Raw genomic sequence first — 21,432 nt, forward strand, 5'->3', positions numbered from 1 at the left:
GTAGTAAAATAAATAATAATAAAAAAACTAGAAAGATAAAAAAAAAACAATCGATCAATCAATCGAAAAAAAAAAAGCATGATCGATATTAGTGTTATAGAAAGAAAGAAAGAAAGAAAGAAAGAGAGAAAAGCACACACATACACTTTACATGTAGACTACACGCGTACACCTGAAAACCTACACAAACGCCCTTAAATCGTGAAAGAAAAAGACAAATCAAATACATCTCTTGTTTGAATTCATGTATAAATTCGAAATTATTCGAAACATGTTTATTTTCTCTTCTATATTTCTTCATTTCTTTCTTTCTAGATCTAAAAAGCAAATAAGGGGCAAATAAACTAATCGCATTTTCTGTTGAAAATTTATTTATTTATTTAGAGCCTTCAACAGATCCAACCCAAGGACGAAGCATTAGACGATGTAGAGATTGAATATGTTGTTCAGCCTGTTGACTATTCCGAGTTGAAGAACATGTCGGGAATGGACAATGTTGATGAAGATGTACTACAACAACTGAGTGATGTCTTTAAGCACTTCCAGACAGGAAAAGAAGATGAAGTCGAGGTAAACATCATTATTATTAGTATTGCTATGCTGTCTCTGTGGTTATTTCTTGTACTTGTATGGGGTGAATCAGAGAATCTGACACTAAGAGAAAGAAAGAAGAAAGAAAACAAGAATCGGTACCTTGAACGAGGAAAAATGAGGAGGAGAGAGTTATTTATTCATTTACTTGATTTATCGATTGCTAATATACTATTTCGTTTTGTTTATGCTGAAATTTTAGGAGGGAGTTGTAGAGGCTATCAAACAAGAAGAAGAAGAAGAAGGTGTAAAGGTCGAAGAAGATGAGGATGATGAAGAAAAGGCAGAAAAGGCAGAAAAGGCAGAAAAGGAAGCTGAACAGGCACTGTCAAAAAAGAAGATGAAGAAGATGCAGCGTTTGACTGTGGCTGAACTCAAGCAACTGGTGAAGAAGCCAGAAGCAGTTGAGGTATAAAATTAATACAAGAAGACAAAACGAAAAAAAAAACATCCACAAGCAAGGATTGCATTAGTCTGTGTGTGTGTGTAGTTTGTAAACTAAAAAAAAATATTGCTCTTTTATCGTTAAAGTGGTGGGATGTTACAGCTTCAGACCCAAAACTGCTAGTAAATTTGAAGGCTTATCGTAACACTGTACCTGTACCCGCACACTGGAGTCAGAAGCGAAAGTATCTTCAAGGAAAACGTGGTATTGAAAAGCCGCCATGGGAACTTCCTGGTACGAAATTGTGAAAGATACTAATATCAATTAATAGTAATAGAAAAGATTAAATACAAGAAGGAAAAGAGAGAGAGAGAATACTTGGTTGATGTAAAAATGAATTTTTGAATTACTGTTTAGACTTCATTAAGGATACTGGTATCATGGAGATGCGAGAGGCTGTAAAGGAGAAGGAAGACGCAGCAAAACTAAAGAGCAAGATGAGAGAACGTGTTGCTCCCAAGATGGGAAAATTGGATATTGATTATCAGAAGCTCCACGATGCTTTCTTTAGATTCCAAACGAAGCCAAAACTGTCTCTTCATGGTGAACTGTCAGTAGAATATCAATTTATTCTTTATTAATTTGCAGAAACCAATAATGAAACTTGTGGATTGATATGGATTGATTGGTTTATTAGGTACTATGAAGGAAAAGAATTCGAAACAAAACTTAAAGAAAAGAAACCTGGGCAGCTTTCAGAAGAACTCAAGACAGCCCTCAACATGCCTCCTCTTGCACCACCCCCATGGCTGATTAACATGCAACGATATGGTCCACCACCAAGTTACCCTAGTTTAAAGATTGCTGGCTTGAATGCTCCGATTCCAGAAGGTGGTCAGTGGGGATACCATCCAGGAGGATGGGGAAGACCTCCAGTAGATGAAGTAAGTACTATCAGTACCAGTATCAGTATTACTTTATCTTTATCTTATTCGTTAAATATATATATATACAGAGAGTTAAAAGGGGTATATTCAATAGATATTGCTAACAAACATCATTTTATGCTTCTAGTACAACCGCCCATTGTATGGTGATGTATTTGGCGTCACTCAACAAGATGATTTGCCACCAGAGGTACGTTTATCGTTATTAATAGTAGAAAATAATAATGCGAGTTTATAATGCTGGGTGACAAATACTTATTATTTCATGATTACCTAGGTCGTCGAACCAATTGATAGAAAACTATGGGGTGAACTCGAATCAGATGAAGGTAAGAAGATAAATACAACCACGATAGAAAACAATATATATATATATATATGTATTTAATGTCTTTACTTAATTTTTTGTATTTCTAAAAAAAAATTAACAAAATATAGAATTTGAAGAGGAAGAGGATGATGAGGATGAGGACGAGGAGGAAGAAGGAGGAGATGACAATGGCACAGAATCAACGGCACAGGACGATACAATTAAGGAGGGATTGGAAACACCTTCTGGTATGGCATCTGTTGCTTCTGGTTTGGAGACACCAGACTTTATTGAGCTTCGAAAGGATGTCAGAAAACAAGAGGAGGATGAGGCACCAAAACAATTGTACCAGGTCTTGCCAGAGATGCCCAAGAACATTACAGGATTTATGGGATCTCAGCACGGGTATGATCTGTCTACAGTCGAGAAGCCCGTGACTGCACCCACCACAGCTGTCAGATCATCAAAACGCAAGATGGGTGATAATGTGGATGTGACGATTGACCCAAGTGAATTGGAGAGTGGTCTTGATGAGTCTACAATGAGAGCCAAGTATGATGCAGAAATGAGAGCCAAATTGCCAGTTGGTGCAGGTAGCGAGGATTTGTCTGATCTGTATGCAGAACATGCCAGCCGACAAGCCAAGAAGATGAAGACACAAGATAGCAAGAAGGATTCAAAGAAAAAGGAATTCAAGTTTTAAATATACATTATCTTATTGTAAAAGATCTATTTTCTCTCTTTCTCTCTTTCTCTTTTTTCGAAAAATAAATAAATAAATAAAACAAGGAAAACAAGCCAATTTATATGTCTTTATACGTGTGCTATGGGGTGCATGCGTTTAAATCTAAAAAGCAAGAGATGAAAGCATAAAGGATCCAAAGGCCAGTAGACATATACCAATCTAAAAATGCAAAAAAAAATAGAGTAAAAAGAAGATGAACGATTATAATTGAAGCAGTAGTAGCGATAAAGGCAGTAGCAGTATTAAGAAAAAGTAAAAAAAAAAATCGTTTTGTAGCTTTTATGTAATTAGGATAAACTCACCATGGATTTCAGTGTCAGGGATTCAACCAGGCCATTGACCAATTCGCCGAATATACGGGTAGCTATCTTTGCTCTATTTTGTTTCAAATTAATTTCAAATTCGATTTAGTGCAAACAAAAATCATTGACAATATCGTGGTTTGTTAAATCAGTTACCTTCCTATCATTGCAGGGTCTCGTTCTGCACATGTAAAAAAAATATAAAAATATTGAGAGTGAAGGATAGAATTACAAGGAAGAAATTGAATGGAATAATTGGTTTATATGTACGTATATAAAGGATATTGTTTCCATTCATTACAGTAAGGTTTAAGAAATGGAGCCAAGTCTGGGTGTGAACAGTGATTTCCAGTATACTTCTGCCTACATACACTAATGACATTTTCAAGAACTTGAAGAATAAAATTATCAATTTTATTTTGGCAAGACATTATTAATATCATTATTGATATTGTAAAAGTCAATATAAAGTATACTTACATTTGACATCTTGGTCAAATCTCTCGTTTATTTCTTTTGAGACTGCCATGTAGATTCCAAAGAATAATGTCAATAAAGCCAATAGACATGTAGTATGGAGTATGACTTTGACATAACTAAGGTCATATATTTGTGAATAATTCAATTTTTATTTATCTATTTACTGGCTTTATTGGTTTTATTTGGAGTGTAGCTGACCTGCCAAATATTAAAGGTACATCAGGTGTGAGAAGTAAGCGAGATTTTGGTTTGATTGAGCGTTTGAATTCAACAATGGTGTCATGATGAGTTTTTTGCTTCTTATTTGGTTGCATACTGTTTGTTGGTTGATCTAGTTATTTTATTTATGTTTTTGACAGTGCGAGCTAAATAAGTTCAAGAGGTCACAGAAAAGACCAAGCTAGTCATGTGATTAAGGTAAATGACACTTTAATGAAAATAATAATAATATGTAAGGGTAAGTGTAAGCCTATGCGTGTTTTGTATATATGTAGATTGATTGCAAGTGGTTCATATGGTTCCTAATTTACAGTGTCTTTATGCTGTCATTCGGAGTTTAGTGAATCCCTTTGTCTGATTTTCTCTCTTTTGGCTTTTTTTTTATATATTTTATTTTATTTTATTCCTTGCAGACTTTGGAGTCTCTGAGTAATCCTTTTTTGTACACATATGATACATCTTCTTGTTACTGATCTTTATAAAACACACTATTTTTACGTGATAGATCAAGTGTGTAGTGCCATCAAGATTGTTCTGTGATACGATGTACAATATATCCAGATGTTTGATGTTAGTTTGATTGGATAGATATGTGTGGGTGTAATTGTGTCCAAGATATATTGATCTATTTAGTAGATGGTGTTCAATTCAATCAATCAAGTACAGTACAGTACAGTACAGTACAAATAAGCTTAGAGGTTTCTGCTGGTCAATCTAGTCTTTATATAATATACTAAAAAGAAATTATCCGTTTTTGGGTCATTTCGGCTTAATATTATCCAACTTCTTTTTTTGTGGAGAAAATATGATGTAGGCCACGTGAAGGAAGAAACACTGTAATAAAGGCATGCCCCAACATGTGAAGATAGAATTTCGTATTTTTTTCTCTCTGTCTATTTAACTTTCATCTTCAGTTGTGATGTCAGTGGCTCTTTTTAGCCAATCATATTCAAATAAACCTCTACTCTTTCTTTTTTTGGTGAGTACAAAATATTCCAAAAAAAAAGGGTCAAATAAAATTCAGATTTTCTGCTGTATGCCATATAAATATTTATATATATTCAAATTTTCTTATCCTTTACTTCAACCCCCCCTTTTTCTCTCTTTCTTTCTCTTTCTTTATACATATTCAATTTTAATTTCAATTCTTTCTTCTATTAAAAACAAACAAACAAACGATGGCTTCTGCACATAATAGACTTAAGGCTGTTCAACAACACCTCACTCCTGCCCAAGTACATGCAAAAGCTGTCGAGTAATACACAACATACCTATACACATACATATATTTAACATTTTGATTTATTTACGTACTTAGTCCAGTAGCAAGCATGGACCAGGAACGTGCAAAGGCAGCCTTTGATATCCGTGAATTGACCTACTTACTTGACGGCGGAAAGAAAGTTACGGAACTCAAAGAGCGCATGATGCTTGAGCTTGAAAGAGATCCTCTCTTCAAAATGCATGATATCCACGACATTTCAAAGGATGAACTCCGTGAGCGCACCATGCAAAAGGTAAATTTATACGAAACATTTCTTTGTTTTCATTGGACTTCCAAATTATACACAAAAGAATGAAAAGAATGAAAACCAAGTAGTTGATCTATAAGCTAAATCTTTACACAATACACAACATTAGTTTAGCAGTCTGTTGCACCACCTTCAAAATGAACCAGTCGATCAATTCAGAAAGAGAATGGAGGTCGTCAGTATGCTTGATCCAGGTTTCTGGACTCGTTTTGGTGTTCATTGTAGGTTGACTTTATTTTTATTTTAATGATAACCATGGTTACTAAAGTAATTTATTAATTATTTACTAACTCATGTATACAGACGGGTTGTTTATCGGCGCACTTCAGAGCAATGCTACTCCTGGACAGCTGGGATACTGGTTTGAAAAGGGTGCTTTGTCACTAAATGGATTGGTCGGCTGTTTTGCCATGACTGAGCTCGGCCACGGATCAAATGTGCCCGGTCTCGAGACGACTGCTACATTTGATGAAGCTTCTGACCAATTTATTATCCACACTCCCACACTCACTGCCACAAAGGTAAACAACACACACATATATATATAAGGCACAAAAACATATTACTTATATATCTCTTTTTTTATTAGTGGTGGATCGGCGGTGCTGCGCATAGTGCCACACATTCTACGGTGTTTGCACAATTGATGGTTAACGGAAAATGCTACGGTACAAAGTGCTTTGTAGTACAGCTCAGAGATCCAAAGACATATGCCTGTATGCCTGGTGTCAATATTGGTGACATTGGAAAAAAGATGGCAAGTAAAACAGATAGATAGGAAGAAAACAAAGGCAGAATATCGAATGCGTATGTGCGTGTGTGTGTGTGTTTACTCCTTAGACGTGTGTATTTAGTGTGTGACAATTATTATTGTTACTAACCAAAGAATTTCAAATACTTTTTTTTTTCTTAGGGAAGAGATGGTATCGACAATGGCTGGATCCAGTTCACAAATGTACGGATTCCTAGAGGAAACATGTTGATGAAACACACAAAGGTTTCTCGCTCTGGTGCAGTCAAGGAGCCCAAGCTTCAGCAATTGGTGAGTTGATTGTTATTTGATTTGATTTGATTTTCTTTTTTAAAGAGAAAAATAAGGGTATATCATTATAAATCGTGGGAATCTAATATACACACTCCCATACTCCCACACTTATTAATCTATTCACTCATACTCAAATAAATACATACATATATTACCTAGACTTATGGCGCTCTTCTTCAAGGTAGAGTTGCCATGGTAGTAGACAGCGGTAATGTGTCCAAAAAAGCACTTGCTATTGCGATCCGTTACGCTGCTGTCCGCCGCCAGTTCTCTAGCTCAGATTCTACGATCGAGACAAAGTTGCTAGACTACCCTATCCATCAGCGCCGCCTGATGCCGCTCCTGGCCCAGACATTTGCCATGCTTTTTACAGGATCCGAAATGACTACCATGTACAACGAAATGATGCAGCGACTCGAGAATGCAAAGCCCGGAGATAGCGATCTGGACGAGGTCATGGAGACCCTCAAGGAAACCCACTCAACCAGTGCGGGTCTCAAGGCCTTTTGCACCTGGAACTGTCTCGAGACAATCGAACAGTGTCGACAGGCGTGCGGTGGTCACGGATACTCTGCCTACACTGGTTTAGCAGGAATGTACCAGGACTTTGCGGTACAGTGCACCTGGGAGGGCGACAATACAATCCTGACCTTACAGGCTGGTCGGTACCTGATCAGCTCTTACCGCGAGGCGATGAAGGGTAAGAAGCTGTCACCTGGTGTCGGATACCTCAACAGACTGGACCAGTTGATCGGTAAAAAGTGCCAAGTAAAAGAGCTCGAAGACCTTTTGCGGCCCGAGATTATTATTGAAGGATGGCAGGTAGTTTGTGCCAATGTGGTCAAGAATGCGGCAAAGGAGTTTGAGGCCCATTTGGCGAGAGGTAAAAAGCCCGACGATGCATATGAAGAGTGCTCGCAGTCCCGTCTCTACGCAGCCAAGTTGCACACTTTTGGATACCTTTATCACCGGTTTGTGGATGGTGTGGCCAAGGTATCCGATGATCTGAAGCTGGTTTTGGACAGCGTGTCACTGCTGTACGGTCTGTACACAATTGAGGAAAACGCAGGCGCATTCCTCCAATACGAGTACTTTAGCCCAAAGCAGATTGAGTTTATCCGGGAGAAGACCAATGCACTGTGCAAGGTTGTGCGTGAACAGGCAATCCCTCTTGTGGATTCCTTTAACCTGTCTGACTTTATGATCAACTCACCGCTGGGCCGGGCAGATGGAAATGTGTATGAACACTACTTTGATCAGGTCAAGCGATCGAATCCTCAGGGCGAACACCCTTACTTCCAACGTATCATCAAACCTTTGATTGAACGCAAGTCAGAAGCAGATGATGAAGAAGAAGATGATGAAGCGGCTGGATTAGAGTCTGAAGATGAAGACGAAGATGAAGAAGAAGAATAATTGGTGATAGCTGTAGTCGATTTTCATAAATAAATTTTTATACTCTAGACATTTGAAAGATATTTGAATAAATAAAATACATTGAATTGAATTAAACTTTTAAATAATTGTAAATTGATGTTCAGCACTTTATTAATATTATATAAGCATATCTCTATTGTGTCTGTAGTTTAAATACCAAATATTTTTGAAACAAAATTAATTAATAAAAAATAAAGTTTATCAATTGCCGTAATCAGTACTTTTGGGTACCTTTTCTTGTAGAATACCTCACTAATGTGTGTATATATATATATATGTGTGTGTGTTTGTGTGTGTCTTTATACAGATACAAGCCCCAAAATATTGATTCTATTTTTTTCTTAAAAAAAAAAAAAGATTCAAAATTATGCTTGATGATTAAATATGATGTTTTGATATTTGTAATATTGTGTACGTCTGCCTCCCTGCTTGTATAAATAGATAGAAAAATGTAGACAGGGCAGAAAAGCTTTATTTCGGTCCAATGTACCATATACCCGAACTACCGAATACAATGTGCTCAAATGACGTGTTTTATTATTTTATGTGCGGATATTTGGTTGTTACATTTATGTAACAGTAGTAGTAATATTATTAATATATTATTAATATAAATTATTATTCTTTGCGTTTGTCATTGCGCATCACTCTTGATTTTTTTTCTTCTATTTCTTATTTTATTCAAGTTAATTTTTGTACGGACACAAGTCTATTTATGGTAAGAAAAAGAATATCAAGGCAGTTTTGTGCAAGACGACCAAAGATTGCCTTTTATATATAGTGAAAATACATCTATACTTTTGTAGTGATTGTTTCATAGTACCTTGTAATACTACATATTTATAGCATGTCGTATAATATCAGAATATGCTGCACTATGCTGTATGGTAAAGTATCAAATATCACGGGATAATGATGCACAAGCACATTGAACAAATAACCTTCTCATCCTCGTCCTTGTCCTCTTCTTGCTCTTCTGCTCTTCCCTGGTCTCTTTTCTTTTTTTAACTTACAATATCCGACTAAAGTAGTACAGAAAAATTGAATTAGGGGGGGGGGGAACACAAGGTCCAAAATAGCACCAGAAATAAAACCAAGCCAGGCCAAGCCAGGTCCAGCCAGGTCCATGTCAAGGCAAAACCATCACATATAAATTATACATATTTTAAAATTTTGGAACTTTTGGCATATAAAGCGCATCGTAAAGACCAATACTTTTCTTGCTTCTTCATCTCTTTGTTTCTGTTTGTTTATTTAACAAATTTAAACTTAAACTCACACACATTACATATCACATATAAATCATGACTGCCGGTGAAAGTGCTTTCCCTATTGGTTACTTCTTTATCATCTCCAAGTTGAACAACTTGGTTATTGATGTCGAGAACCCTACCGAAGCTGGCGTAAGATAATCATACCAATAGAAGCAACACGGAAAACCAAAACCAAAATACACTTGTTGTATCCAAGGATCTATATACTAACTATAGCGTGTTTTATATATATTGAAATTAATGTAGCCTGGTGCAAGAATCATTATGAAAGAACGTCAGGCAAAGTCTCCCGAACGTGACAGTCAGCTCTGGATCCATCAGAACGGTAACTATATAGTATATCAATAATTGTATATATATACTTTTATTTAATGAAAATACCTTTAGGTTTCTTGACAAACAAGATGACGGGCCTTGTATTGGATATCAACAGATCCCCCAGCTTTATGGGTAAGTCTTCTTTAAAGCCCATATTCTATTGTTATTGTTGCTGTCATAAAAAAAGAAAATGAATGAAAGAATCGCAGCACACAAACTGCGTTTGTTTTCTCTCTCGAAAGCTCGGAAGTTCCGAGACCTTTTGATGTTTCTATCTTGTCCAAGCTTTGTCTGTGCAACAGAAGCGGTCTTTTTTCTTTTTGATTTTATATTCATTTATTCATTTATTCATTTATTCTATTTTATTCTAACTAATAACATATTATAATATATATACATTGGCTCTTAATCATCTTTCCTGCTTTTTATTGTGTTGGACGTATTAGCTATCTTTAATGGTGAAAACCACCTCTACTTGGACCAGATGAAGGAAGAGGATACCGTAAGTACACCAAAAGAAATATATATATATATATATATATATATATATATTAAAGAAACAACCAATCAACTAACACATTCAAAAAAAAATTGCGGTAATTTTTCAAAAGGCTCACGACCAGAGATTTGCTTTCGAGGAAGAGACGGGTTTCATTTACTCTCTGCACAACGAAAACATTGTGTTTGACATTCGCAAGGCCGAGGTGGCTGAGGGTGGTCGTGTCATTGTATACAAGCGCAAGGGAATCTCTGAAGATAGCAGCAAGAAACCCCTGCACCAGTACTGGTCCGTTGAGCTCGGCGACCCTCCCAAGATTGATGAGGATGACGAAGAGGAAGATGAGAGCAAGCGTGCTCGTCTGAGATCCTGGTTCGGTAACTGGTCTGGTTGGGATAAGCGTAAGAACGGTATGCTTGTAGAGCACGATCTTGAGGAGGCACATGAAAAGGTTTACACTGAGAAGAAGGCCAGCCTGAGGTAAATATTTTGTATATATATATATATATATCTATTTATATATATATTAATCCATTGTTATATAGTCACGAGTTATTGGCCGGTGCTGCTGCATTCGCTGCTGTTCATGCTTGGGAGAAGCGCCAGGAAGAAGCTGGTGAGGAGGTTCACCACAGCATGACCAAGAAGTTGTTGGCCAGTTTGGCCGCAGCAGAGGTAAGCAAAAATTAGTCGATTTGCATTTTGATACTCTATTTAACTATCCGACTCTTATACATAGATGGTTAAATTGTATGAGGAGCGTGGTATTGAAGAGGAAGACGATGATGAAGAAAAGAAGATCGAGAAGAAGAACATTCTCCAACGCATGTCTGCATCTGCTGCTCAGAATCTCTTTGAGGCCAAGCACGGCAGAGTTTGAGCTTAGAGTCTGATTAAGTCTTTATTAAGTAAATAGATAACATTCTATTGTGGTAAAAAGAAAGAAAAAATAACTGTAAAAAAATAAATAAACCAAATTAAATAAGCAAATAACGGTACATATACTTTACACACCAAGCTGTTATAATGAAAGAAAGGCGGAAATCCTTGTAGTCAGTTTTGCTTTGCTTTATTTATTTTTTTAATATATAAATGAACTGGAAAATTAGAGCAAAGCTTAAGCAAACAACTCTAGAGTTAGACAAGCCTTTCATTAATTAATTCATTTATCAAATACCATTATTTTTACTGTCATTGTTTTTAAGGAACAATGTAGTACAATACAATTGTACTGTATAGTTAATATCATTATTACTGCTTTACCACTTATTTTCTATTGTAAGAATGAAATTAAATAAAATCGAGTTGAAACTATTCAGCGATTATTTGGGCACGACGCTTCTCTGGAACACCTCTTCTTTCTTTTTTTTTCTATTATTATAAATGTATAGAAATACAAATTCCACCAAAGACAGATTTCCAAAAAAAAAACACACACACACCTACAGACACACCCACACACAAAGAAAAGGCACACAAATTCTATTAAAGCCGACTATTGCAACTTACTCGTTGAAGAGGATGTATTTAATGCCAAAGAAGAAAAAATATTGAAAATATTGTTTGAGATTTTCAGTTCTTAAAAAAACCAAAAATGGCCAAAACGGCCGTGCGTACCTCTTGTAATGTAACTCCTTTATATGGATTTTAAATAGGAGCCGTTTAAAAAAGCATAAATACTTGGATTTATATTCTCTTTTTTAAAAAAAGATTCACTTAAAGAAGTTCGTTTTACTTTGGGCAGCAAACGGCCGTGTACGCTTTAGATACTACGCAATCACCAAATTACTCACACACTGAATATTTTCTTTCTCATAGAACCTTATAGAACAATAGACGTGACTTAGAAATAATAAGTCACATATCCAATATCCTTCCTAACACTATGAGCCATTTTTGCGGTGACTTTTCTTTTTAGCCGCCTCGGTTTTCTCTCTCTGATGTGACTTTTTTTATTTCAATCTCAAGGACTCTTTTTTTCATATGGCGTCACAATGTTAAAAGCCAATCAAAATAATTTAAAAGTCATTGACTCATTTTTCAAACACCAATCATTTTAATTTTCACATTCCGTGACTTTCTTTCAATTGCAAAAGGTCGTACAAGAATTGAACCATTTTGTCTATAAAAAGGGGCCAAAAGTTTGCAAATTTTTCAGATCTTTATTGTGGCGGTTATCTACGTAGTCTGCTCATAGATGTGGCCTTAGTAAACCGGTCGAAAGACTTTCACAGTTGAAGACCTATAAACCAAACTATATAAACCACGCGATGTCTATGCAGGTGTAGAATGCTGATAACCTATCTGTTGCCCACTGCGAGTTTTTTGAAAATTTTCTCGTCCAACAGGGAGATCCCACTTTCATCATTGGCTGGCCACCAATGGTAAATAAATTCAATAAAATAAATGAAAATGAACCAATCAAAATCTATATAAATTGATTTTCTTAAATCATTTTATATAGATTTTGATTTTTTTTTTGTTTTTTCAATTTTTTTCTTATAAATTAAAAATAAAATAGAAAAATTAAAACTAAAAAATTAAAAATAAAGTAGATCAAACCCCCCTATTTGTTTTAAAGATAATATGATATGTAGATATAATTCTTTATTACTCTTCTCACTGTATAACTTGGCTCTACATAATCTGCACTAAAGTACTTTGCACTACACTCTCGCAAGATATTTATATAAGTTGAAATAGAGGAATAGATAATATTCATGACATCATTTTATATCGACATTTTTTTTTTCAATACCTTTCTCGCTCTTAATGTTTGACAACTCTACTGACCCAGTCCCACATCCCAGCCTAGCCTAGGTCAACCCAACCCAACCCAGCCCAGCCCAGCCCAGCCCAGTCAATTCAGTCAATTCATCATTAAATGTGAGGCGGAGTCATGCATAATCAATGTCATAATAATATTTCTCTCTCTCTCTCTTTTCTTTTCTTTTCTTTTTATATATATTCAAACTACACCAACCCACCCACCCACAACTACGCATCTTCTGCTTCTTCTTTACTACTCTTTAAACCAACAAATACATATATCTTCTTATTCTTTTTTTTTCTTTCCTTGTGTACAAATATAATTATCGGATTCCTCATTCATCATGCCTGCAATCATTGGGGTTGCATGGGTCATTTACGGGGCTGTTTCAGCGGTAATAAACAAATAATAAATACTAAGAATAAAAGTTAAAAAGGAAAAATAAAGTCATAAAGAGATACTGTGTGTAGTATATAAAAAGAGTGAGAGTTAGAATGAGAAAGGTCATGTCAAACGAGATGATGTATCTTTTTCTTTTTCGATTTATGTTTTTATATAGTAAAATCAAAATTAAATCAAGTTCAATCAAATCAAACGTGTATATATATATATATATATATATATATATATATATATATATATATATAAATATATAGGCCTTGTTTGTATTTAGTATATTTTTCACTCGCTATTACCAAAGCAGACACGAATCAGAGCTGCTGGCAACCTTGGTGACTATTGTTGCTCTTGGTTTGATCTTTTCGACTCTTGCACTCCTGCCTGTCGACATCTTCTTGGTATCCTCGACTGTCAACAACCAAACAGGTCTCAAGTATGACTGGGCAACACCTGAGATGATCAGCAGGATTACAATGACAGTTCAACTGGTCTATTACAGTAAGTGAACTAGAATCTAAAAACAAGAATCCACTGATCTTGGATATTGATATTGATCCCATTTCTGTTTAATTCGTTAATACTATTAATAATCATAATGATAATGATAATAAAAATAATAATAATAAAAAAAAAGGCTGTTTTAGTCTGGTTGGCTTGGTGTGCTTTTTTGTTATTCCATTTGCATACTTTTACTACGAGGAGGATGAAGAGGATGAGACGATCCAAGAGAGAATTATGGGCGCATTAAAGTACACATCATTCTTTGTCGTCATTTCTGTCCTGCTGTTTCTTTTCGGACTGTTTCTCAAGCCAACTCAAGAAACCCCTCACATTGATCTGGACTGGTTCAGGAAACTATTAGCAGAAAGCAGTAAGATTCATTTATTTTGATTGGTTCAAGTTATCCCAAAAAAAAGAAAGAACAAGACGAGGCAAAAAGCAAGAATAACAGCTTTGGTAGTCAAGAAGAGTTCAAGTGTAGATTTTGATTGATTATTTATTGATTAGATGGAGAAAAGGCCATTGCATTTGTGATTGCTTGTCTGATTCTATTGGGGATGGTTGTATTTATATTCTACACAGTAAGAGAACACATATTCCTTTTAATATATATATATAGTGTATGTGTGTGTATGGTGTTATTAATGATCAATGATTATTGTGTGTTTATGTGTAAGCTTAGGCTCCTGGACTATCACTTTTACCACTAACACTAATCAAGGGAAGAAGAAGAATTGAAACTGAGAATGAGGATGTGGACAATCGACTGATTGTGATTCGTGAACGTGTGCGTGCTCTAAAAGCGAAATACTTTGGATCGACAAGAAAAATCCCAGCTCATGAACAGCGTGAGATTGAGAACCTTGCTGATGAAGAGAGGTATTATAGCCATAGATATAAGGATACATAGATAATAGGACCAAAGAAAGAAAGAAAGAAAGAAAAAGTCCCTTTAGATATTTTGGACATGGTGGTTTATTGTTTATTTCCTATATCTTTAAACATGTTGTACTAACGAATCTTAATGATATTATATGATTTATAAAGTATCCTAACACGTCGTCTTCGCAGTATACAGGAAGATAGGGATAGCAAATGGCATATGCTTGTCAAGATGATGCGTCCAATTGAGGTAAGGATTAAATTACCTTTTTAATATATATATATAGAAAAGAGAAAGATATCCAACTCCTGTAATGACCTTGTTCCCCTTATTAATATATAAATGTACATGATGTACATCATGTATATGCTATTTTATATTTTATTTTATTTTTGTTTGTGCGTTGGGCTTGTGCGTTGGGCGTGTGGTTTTGTAGATTATGATTGGATTTATCCTGTTGGGCATGTCATTGGTGATTGTTATCTCGATCTTTTTGACAATGTGAGTCATATAAGGAAAGAATGTCAAGATTACATAGGGCTGTAAATGATGAATCTATTAATATTTATCTGTTTATTAATTATATATCTATCACTTGGTTTGAAAGTGTGGACAAGATATCCAATTCGGTGTGTGGTAGCAAGTGTGGTTACATTATCAACCATCCCCAGCTATTCAATCCCGTCAACTATATTTTTGTGGCTCTAGCCAAGGTGAGTTGGATAAAGATAAAGTATATTATATTATATGGTATAATGAAGAAGAGTGATGCATTGACCAACTAGTATTACTTGATGTAGATGTTCCCACTCGACTATCTGTTTATGGTATCTTTGATATTATATTTCTTCTTGGCAACCATGTCTGGGGTGATCAACATTGGACTTCGATTCTTGTGGGTTACACTCTTCAAGATCCAGAAGGGAGCAACTGCACCTCAGGGGCTATTGTTTTCTGCAGTCCTGCTACTACTCAGCTTACTTGCCTTGAATTACACAATTACCACTGTTGTGGCACCAGAATATGCACACTTTGGAAGCCAGGTTTATGTAAGTTGATTAAACATTTGTCTACATGGTTTTTTGAAGGATGTTTGGTATGAGCTACTTGGTAATTGAAACAGTAATGGTTATGAGTCGATAGTATAAGCAATAGTAAGAGGTTAAATGAAATGAAATGAAATGATAAGAAAGAGGATAGTAATGCTAATGTTAATTTTAATGTTAATGTTAATCTTAATGCTATGTTAATTATACTGCTCATTATAATGATAATGATGGTTGATAATGATGGTTGATAATGATGGTTGATTGGTTGTTTAGTGTAACCACACGGTTGCAGGGTTGCGGGATTGTAGTGACCGACTTGACTTGATTTTGGCATGCGACATAACTGGACCTACTGGTGAGTAAAAATCTATGGAATTTTTTTTTCAAGGAGTATATCTATAGTTTATATTATTAATATTAAACAATTCAATTCAATTCAATGAATTTTGATTTTTAACGTATATATATATATATATATATAAATGAATGTGTGTGTGTGTGTGTGTGTGTGTGTATTGTATGTATAGATATCTGTACACCCACCATTTCGTCTACTCTTGTGGATCGAATTATCATCAACACACCCTTTTTGGGCATGATATTCTATTATTCACAGTGGGCATTTCTGATTGTGTTTGGGTTGGGCTTCATTGTTGCTTTCTTCCGTCGGCCGAGAAACAATGTGGATTCAGAGACAGTTGAGCAGATTGATGCGGACGTCGAGCGATCGTTACTTAACCGAAGACAGCCAACCTACACTTCCATTCATTCCAATCTTAATCCCAGTACTGGATCGAATACTACCAATTCTACCGGCACTACTTAGTCACCAACAGATAAAAATAATAAAAATAAAAAATAAAACGGCAAAGCATGCATTGATTTGAACTAAATTAAGCTGATAAGATTTCATTTGATCGTATTGATCTATTGGTAGTAATATATGTATCCATATAAAATAAAGCCAACTATCTTGACCAAATAAAAATGATGATCCGAATCGTGGGAGAATTCTCAAGTGAACATACACGTATAATTAGACACTGCTTATTTATTTATTATAAGGAGCTGCGTGTGATAGTGTATTTTGTTAGGGTCTAAACAGGTCTTTCTCTCTTTTATTTTTTTTGATCTTTTTGTGTGCAAAAAAAAAAAGGCAAGAAAAGAGCAAAAAGCTTAAAATATATTATTATATCTCATATGTAACAATCAAAAAATAATAATAATAATGTAAAAGAGAGCAGAAAATATATATATACTAGACACGTTTAATGTGACCAATAAGGAACATGAGAAATATATTTATAAACAACCAAGCAGTTGAACAGGTGGACAGCTAAATGATTTTAGATGCATAATTATCCTACTGATATTGCTGATTACTGGTTAGATGGTTAGATGGTTAATGAATTGTTCTAAAAGATCAATTAATATTATTACTATTACTATTATGTATATATTTAGAAAAGAGAGTAAAGAAGAAGGGCAAAATGCACAGTCCATTGATTTTGCTAATTTTGATCACAAACCCTTGTTTTGGTTATACTCCGTTACAATCTTAATTATCTATTATCATTATTGAAACAAAATTGAGAAATAAAATATCAAAGAATAGCAATAGATACTAATATTATTATTATTAAGATCAAATAAGAAAAAGAAGAAGAGGTATAGAAAGAAGGCAAGTGAAGAAGGTGGAGAAGGACAGCCCCTAAATGAAATAACATTCCATCAAAAGGCAACCTTGTCAATATATGTATGATTTCTATAATACTTTGTGCAATACTTGGAACTAGCACTATTCCTGTTAATATCCCATCTAACCATATAATTTATGTAGCTGATGGAATATTAAATATTGGCAGTACAAAGACAAAAAAAAATACATATATAATTATTATACGTATTAAAAATGAATTTTAATAGTTTTTAAAGAATAATAAATAATAATGGTTAGTGTGTATAAATATATATATATATATTTGAAAGAGAAGTACCTCGCTCTAAATTCCCTTTTTGTCCAACTGTCTAGTTTATGGCTCACTACTCCTTCAACCTTAATATATATATATTTAAATATATATATATATCCTTGTAGTGTAGTGTAAAGAGTAGTGTAAAGAGTAGATCTTCTTCTAGCTGTAATTGAAGCTATAATACTGATACCAATGGCAATATTAATATTAATATTAATATTAATAAAGTGTATTATTTATTGGTCCTACAGTGTACTGTATTGACTATGGATTTTAGTATAAAGATAGACAGATAGATGGAGGATATTTTTATTTTTATTATGTTGAGAAAAATATGTAGTCTTTTTTTAGGTAAAAATCTCAGCAAGATTTGCTCTGCCCCCGTGAACACAAGTACACTTTATACGTGTGTGAACATGCGTTACCAGAGGCCCTCTTTCTGGTGGAATAATTTTTTTTTCTTTCTTTCTTTTATTTTTGGTTGGATAATATTAATATTAATATTATTAATATTATTACTATTTTTCACAATATACACTTTTGTATATAATTTATGTACTATGTATTATGTACTATACGCATATCACATTACAGTACATAAACTATGAAAAATAAATAAATAAAACAATTATAAATATTACCTTGCACATCTCTTTATTTCTTTCTCTTCTTTCTTCTGTCCTTTATCCCACACACACTCCTTACAAGCCCTTTCTCTCTCACTATACCTTAGTCTCTTCTCCTTGTTTTTATTATATATACATATATACATATATACATATATACATTGTCCCTTTTATTTCCTGTCCAACTTGTCATCAGCCTGCTTACTTACTTTGCTTGTATCAATCTTGATCTCTATTGGGTAATTACACACACGCTATTTTTATATATAAATATATTTAATATTTAATATTTAATGTTTAATGTTTAATAATTACAATTATTTCATTCTCTCTCTCTCTCTCTCTTATTAAATAAATAAAATAAATAATTATAGAAATATATAATTATATCAATACCTATTATAAGAATGTACTCTTCATCTTTGGAAATCGCTCAGACCCAAGACTTTGGCTTGACAGTCAATGGATCGCCAGATCAAGGATTTCAGTCGCTCGACTTTAAAGCATTCCCTGACCAGTACCGGCGTACAGACTATTTTGATTGTATGCGTAGATACAACTATGCTGAAATCCTGCCCAGCCAAAGTGAAGCCAGTTTCTCCGATTACGAGCACCAGACACCCTCGCCACCCCACAATTACGAAGAAGATCTGTACAACTCTCATCACCAGGCCAAGAGTCCAATTGGCCAGAGTATCCTGAGTGGGTCCTTTGATTATCTTTCGGCAGAACAGCCTCAGTTCCAGATCCCAATCGACTGTGACTATACCACAAACACCGAGACGAGCCTAAATGGTTATAACTACGGTCACTATAACAACCAAAACAACCATGGCAACCATGGCAACCATGGCAACCATGTCAGTCAGATTTATTCGGACCGTCAACCAACTTGGGCACTGTCATCAGATGTGAATTACTTGTCCAGGATGACAGACAATCTGTGTGACAATTTCCCTCTTGCATATCAATCATTGATCAACAATATCGGCGGTAATACTAGTACCAGCAATAGTAGTGTTAATGGTGGATCCTTTGACACAAACTACCACCCTCTTTCTGGCTGTGGAGGGGCAGCTATTGACAGCGCAACCTTGAGGGTAGCGTCCCCAATCTGCACTGTACCAAGCCAGTTGTCAGAAATCGTCTTCCGTGAACGATCATCGTCTACGTTTTCCAGTTCCAGTTCGACCAACTCAATGTCCGACCAAAGCTCGACATCTGCTACAAAGACCAAGCCTAACTCCAAGTTGATCAAGACCAGCCGTGCTCAGCTGGCCAAGCAGGCCTCTAACAACAATGGCACTAAGCAAACCAGATCGCGTGGTCGTCGGGTGTCCAACAGTCCCAGCCCCAGTGGCCAGAAGATGTTTACCTGCACAAAGGATGAATGCGGCAAGGTGTTCAAGCGATCCGAACATCTCAAGAGACACATCCGGTCCATCCATACACTCGAGAAGCCATTCGAGTGCCCTTACCAGACCTGCTCCAAGAAGTTTTCTCGATCAGACAACCTCAACCAGCACATCCGGATTCACCGTCATACTGGCAAAGACAAGCCCAATCCACCAATTACTTGTAGACAAGGATCATTCGGTGGATACGGCTATCTATAAAAAAAAACAAAGCAAAAGAAACAGATGGAATCAATACACACACACACACTACTACTACTATTACAATATCCATTTCATCCGTACAAGCCATATATACATACAAGCATACAAGCATACAAGCATACAAGCATACAAGCATACATCCATACATCCATACAAGCATACATCCATACAAGCATACAAGCATACATAAGAAACTTGAGCATTCGAAATTTACAACTACATCCAAACTATACATTACACTGCACTGCACTGCACTGCACTGCACTGTACTGTACTGCACTAAACTAAACTAAACTAAACTACAGCACACGCATAAGAAACAAGGAGAGAGAAAAAGAAAATTATCAATTTTTTCTTTATTTTATTTTTTTTACATATATTTTTGCATCACATCTTATCCCATTGCAACCCATTTCATTCCATACCATTACATACAATTTCATACCATTTTATATAATTTGATTTGATTTGATTTGATTTGATTCACTTATTAAATTCATCAGTTCAAGCACATATTATTTTCACAACAACCAAAAAAAAAAAACACACACACACACACAAATCCTCCCTTTTTTTTTGTTTCTTTTTCTATTTTTCCCCTTCCCCTTCAAAATAATAATTATAATACCAAGTCAAAATTGTTCTCCTTATTTTCTTCTTGCTCTTCTTGTTCTTCTTACTCCTCTTTATATTGCATGCTCTTTCTCTCTCTCTTCTTATGGCTTCTCTATTTTATTATATTCTATTCTATTCTGTATTTTGATTTCTATTTTTCATGTAATACTTTTTTGTGTGTGTGTGTGAATGAGATTTCAGATACACACAAAAATAAAATATCTTTTATTAATATTTTTGGATGAGTACAACGAAAATACATAATATAAAATAAATAAATAAATAAATAAATAAATACAAATTAATATTAAAAAAATATACACTCTTCTTCTATTTTGTTTCCAAGGCCGTTTTATTACAATACTCTCTTTTTAAAGAAACCGTATATAGATATACTTACACACACAAGCACATGCTGTATACATATCTTACACCAAAAAAGTCATGGGTACAATGTCTTTCCTTTATTACTAGTTAAATGCGCACAGCTCTTTCTAGATCTCACCATCACACGTTCTTTTTCTGTACTCTTTTTTTTTTATTGTGTAGTAAATCTGGCTAAATAATCTTTATATTCTGAATAGATTCTAAATTTTCATTCTATTCTATTGAACACTAGACACAGTCAATACAGTCAATCAAATCAATCAAAAAATATTTTAAAGTGTAAAATAAAGTAAAGTAAAGTATATAATATATATAAAAATAAAATTAGGGCTCGTGCACCGCTGTAAAAAAAAAAAAAAAAAAAAAAAAAAAAAAAAAAAAAAAAAAAGTCAAGTATTCGCAACTATCACTTTTTTATGGAACTTATATCTATCCACTTGTACAAATATGAATATGACTTGTATACTTTTTGTATTCAAAAGAAAAGTCTAGACCTTGTATATGAAATATAAATATAAATAAA

General features: G+C 34.7%; 6 protein-coding genes across 6 annotated transcripts; 5 read left to right on the forward strand and 1 right to left on the reverse strand.

The window, feature by feature from the left end:
* Window positions 1-895: 895 nt before the first annotated feature.
* On the forward strand, window positions 896-2,882 carry PHYBLDRAFT_11425 (hypothetical protein; the record flags this gene model as incomplete). Its single annotated transcript, XM_018428379.1, has 7 exons — window positions 896-1,000; window positions 1,123-1,270; window positions 1,394-1,586; window positions 1,674-1,920; window positions 2,051-2,113; window positions 2,201-2,252; window positions 2,362-2,882. Coding segments are annotated over 7 exons (1,329 nt in total), but the record flags the coding sequence as incomplete, so codon positions are not given.
* Window positions 2,883-3,080: 198 nt separating this feature from the next.
* PHYBLDRAFT_71209 (hypothetical protein) lies at window positions 3,081-4,074 on the reverse strand (the record flags this gene model as incomplete). The annotated part of the gene is made up of 5 exons (XM_018442427.1): window positions 3,081-3,137; window positions 3,281-3,353; window positions 3,551-3,671; window positions 3,761-3,876; window positions 3,959-4,074. 5 exons carry the CDS (start codon window positions 4,072-4,074, stop codon window positions 3,081-3,083), a joined length of 483 nt encoding a protein of 160 aa, XP_018290239.1.
* Window positions 4,075-5,310: 1,236 nt separating this feature from the next.
* PHYBLDRAFT_155727 (hypothetical protein) lies at window positions 5,311-7,972 on the forward strand (the record flags this gene model as incomplete). The annotated part of the gene is made up of 6 exons (XM_018433430.1): window positions 5,311-5,496; window positions 5,621-5,732; window positions 5,815-6,032; window positions 6,101-6,268; window positions 6,425-6,553; window positions 6,716-7,972. 6 exons carry the CDS (start codon window positions 5,311-5,313, stop codon window positions 7,970-7,972), a joined length of 2,070 nt encoding a protein of 689 aa, XP_018290240.1.
* Window positions 7,973-9,237: 1,265 nt separating this feature from the next.
* On the forward strand, window positions 9,238-11,099 carry PHYBLDRAFT_80022 (carbohydrate-binding module family 13 protein). The gene is made up of 7 exons (XM_018443539.1): window positions 9,238-9,396; window positions 9,514-9,592; window positions 9,655-9,717; window positions 10,032-10,087; window positions 10,197-10,564; window positions 10,630-10,759; window positions 10,824-11,099. Exons 1-7 carry the CDS (start codon window positions 9,298-9,300, stop codon window positions 10,962-10,964), a joined length of 936 nt encoding a protein of 311 aa, XP_018290241.1. The 5' UTR covers window positions 9,238-9,297; the 3' UTR covers window positions 10,965-11,099.
* A 1,975-nt stretch (window positions 11,100-13,074) lies between these two features.
* Window positions 13,075-16,665, forward strand: PHYBLDRAFT_134545 (hypothetical protein). The gene is made up of 11 exons (XM_018429655.1): window positions 13,075-13,248; window positions 13,511-13,751; window positions 13,888-14,124; window positions 14,262-14,335; window positions 14,437-14,633; window positions 14,802-14,886; window positions 15,074-15,138; window positions 15,245-15,350; window positions 15,438-15,686; window positions 15,960-16,041; window positions 16,214-16,665. The coding sequence occupies exons 1-11, from the start codon at window positions 13,198-13,200 to the stop codon at window positions 16,510-16,512; spliced, it is 1,686 nt and encodes a 561-aa protein (XP_018290242.1). The 5' UTR covers window positions 13,075-13,197; the 3' UTR covers window positions 16,513-16,665.
* Window positions 16,666-19,577: 2,912 nt separating this feature from the next.
* On the forward strand, window positions 19,578-19,826 carry PHYBLDRAFT_95439 (C2H2-type zinc finger transcription factor; the record flags this gene model as incomplete). Its single annotated transcript, XM_018443905.1, has 1 exon — window positions 19,578-19,826. A coding segment is annotated over one exon (249 nt), but the record flags the coding sequence as incomplete, so codon positions are not given.
* Between the last annotated feature and the right edge of the window lie 1,606 nt (window positions 19,827-21,432).

The sequence above is a fragment of the Phycomyces blakesleeanus genome (assembly GCF_001638985.1).
Source record: "Phycomyces blakesleeanus NRRL 1555(-) unplaced genomic scaffold PHYBLscaffold_14, whole genome shotgun sequence".
Classification (NCBI taxonomy): Eukaryota; Fungi; Mucoromycota; class Mucoromycetes; order Mucorales; family Phycomycetaceae; genus Phycomyces; species Phycomyces blakesleeanus.

Excerpts from the sequence above, each read along its gene's own strand:
- PHYBLDRAFT_134545 (XM_018429655.1), top strand. The coding sequence starts at position 13,198 with ATGCCTGCAATCATTGGGGTTGCATGGGTCATTTACGGGGCTGTTTCA. Across the intron at positions 13,752-13,887 it reads AGTTCAACTGGTCTATTACA|GCTGTTTTAGTCTGGTTGGC; the intron begins GTAAGTGAACTA and ends ATAAAAAAAAAG. Across the intron at positions 14,634-14,801 it reads AACCTTGCTGATGAAGAGAG|TATCCTAACACGTCGTCTTC; the intron begins GTATTATAGCCA and ends TGATTTATAAAG.
- PHYBLDRAFT_80022 (XM_018443539.1), top strand. The coding sequence starts at position 9,298 with ATGACTGCCGGTGAAAGTGCTTTCCCTATTGGTTACTTCTTTATCATC. Across the intron at positions 9,593-9,654 it reads GCTCTGGATCCATCAGAACG|GTTTCTTGACAAACAAGATG; the intron begins GTAACTATATAG and ends AAATACCTTTAG. Across the intron at positions 10,565-10,629 it reads GAGAAGAAGGCCAGCCTGAG|TCACGAGTTATTGGCCGGTG; the intron begins GTAAATATTTTG and ends ATTGTTATATAG.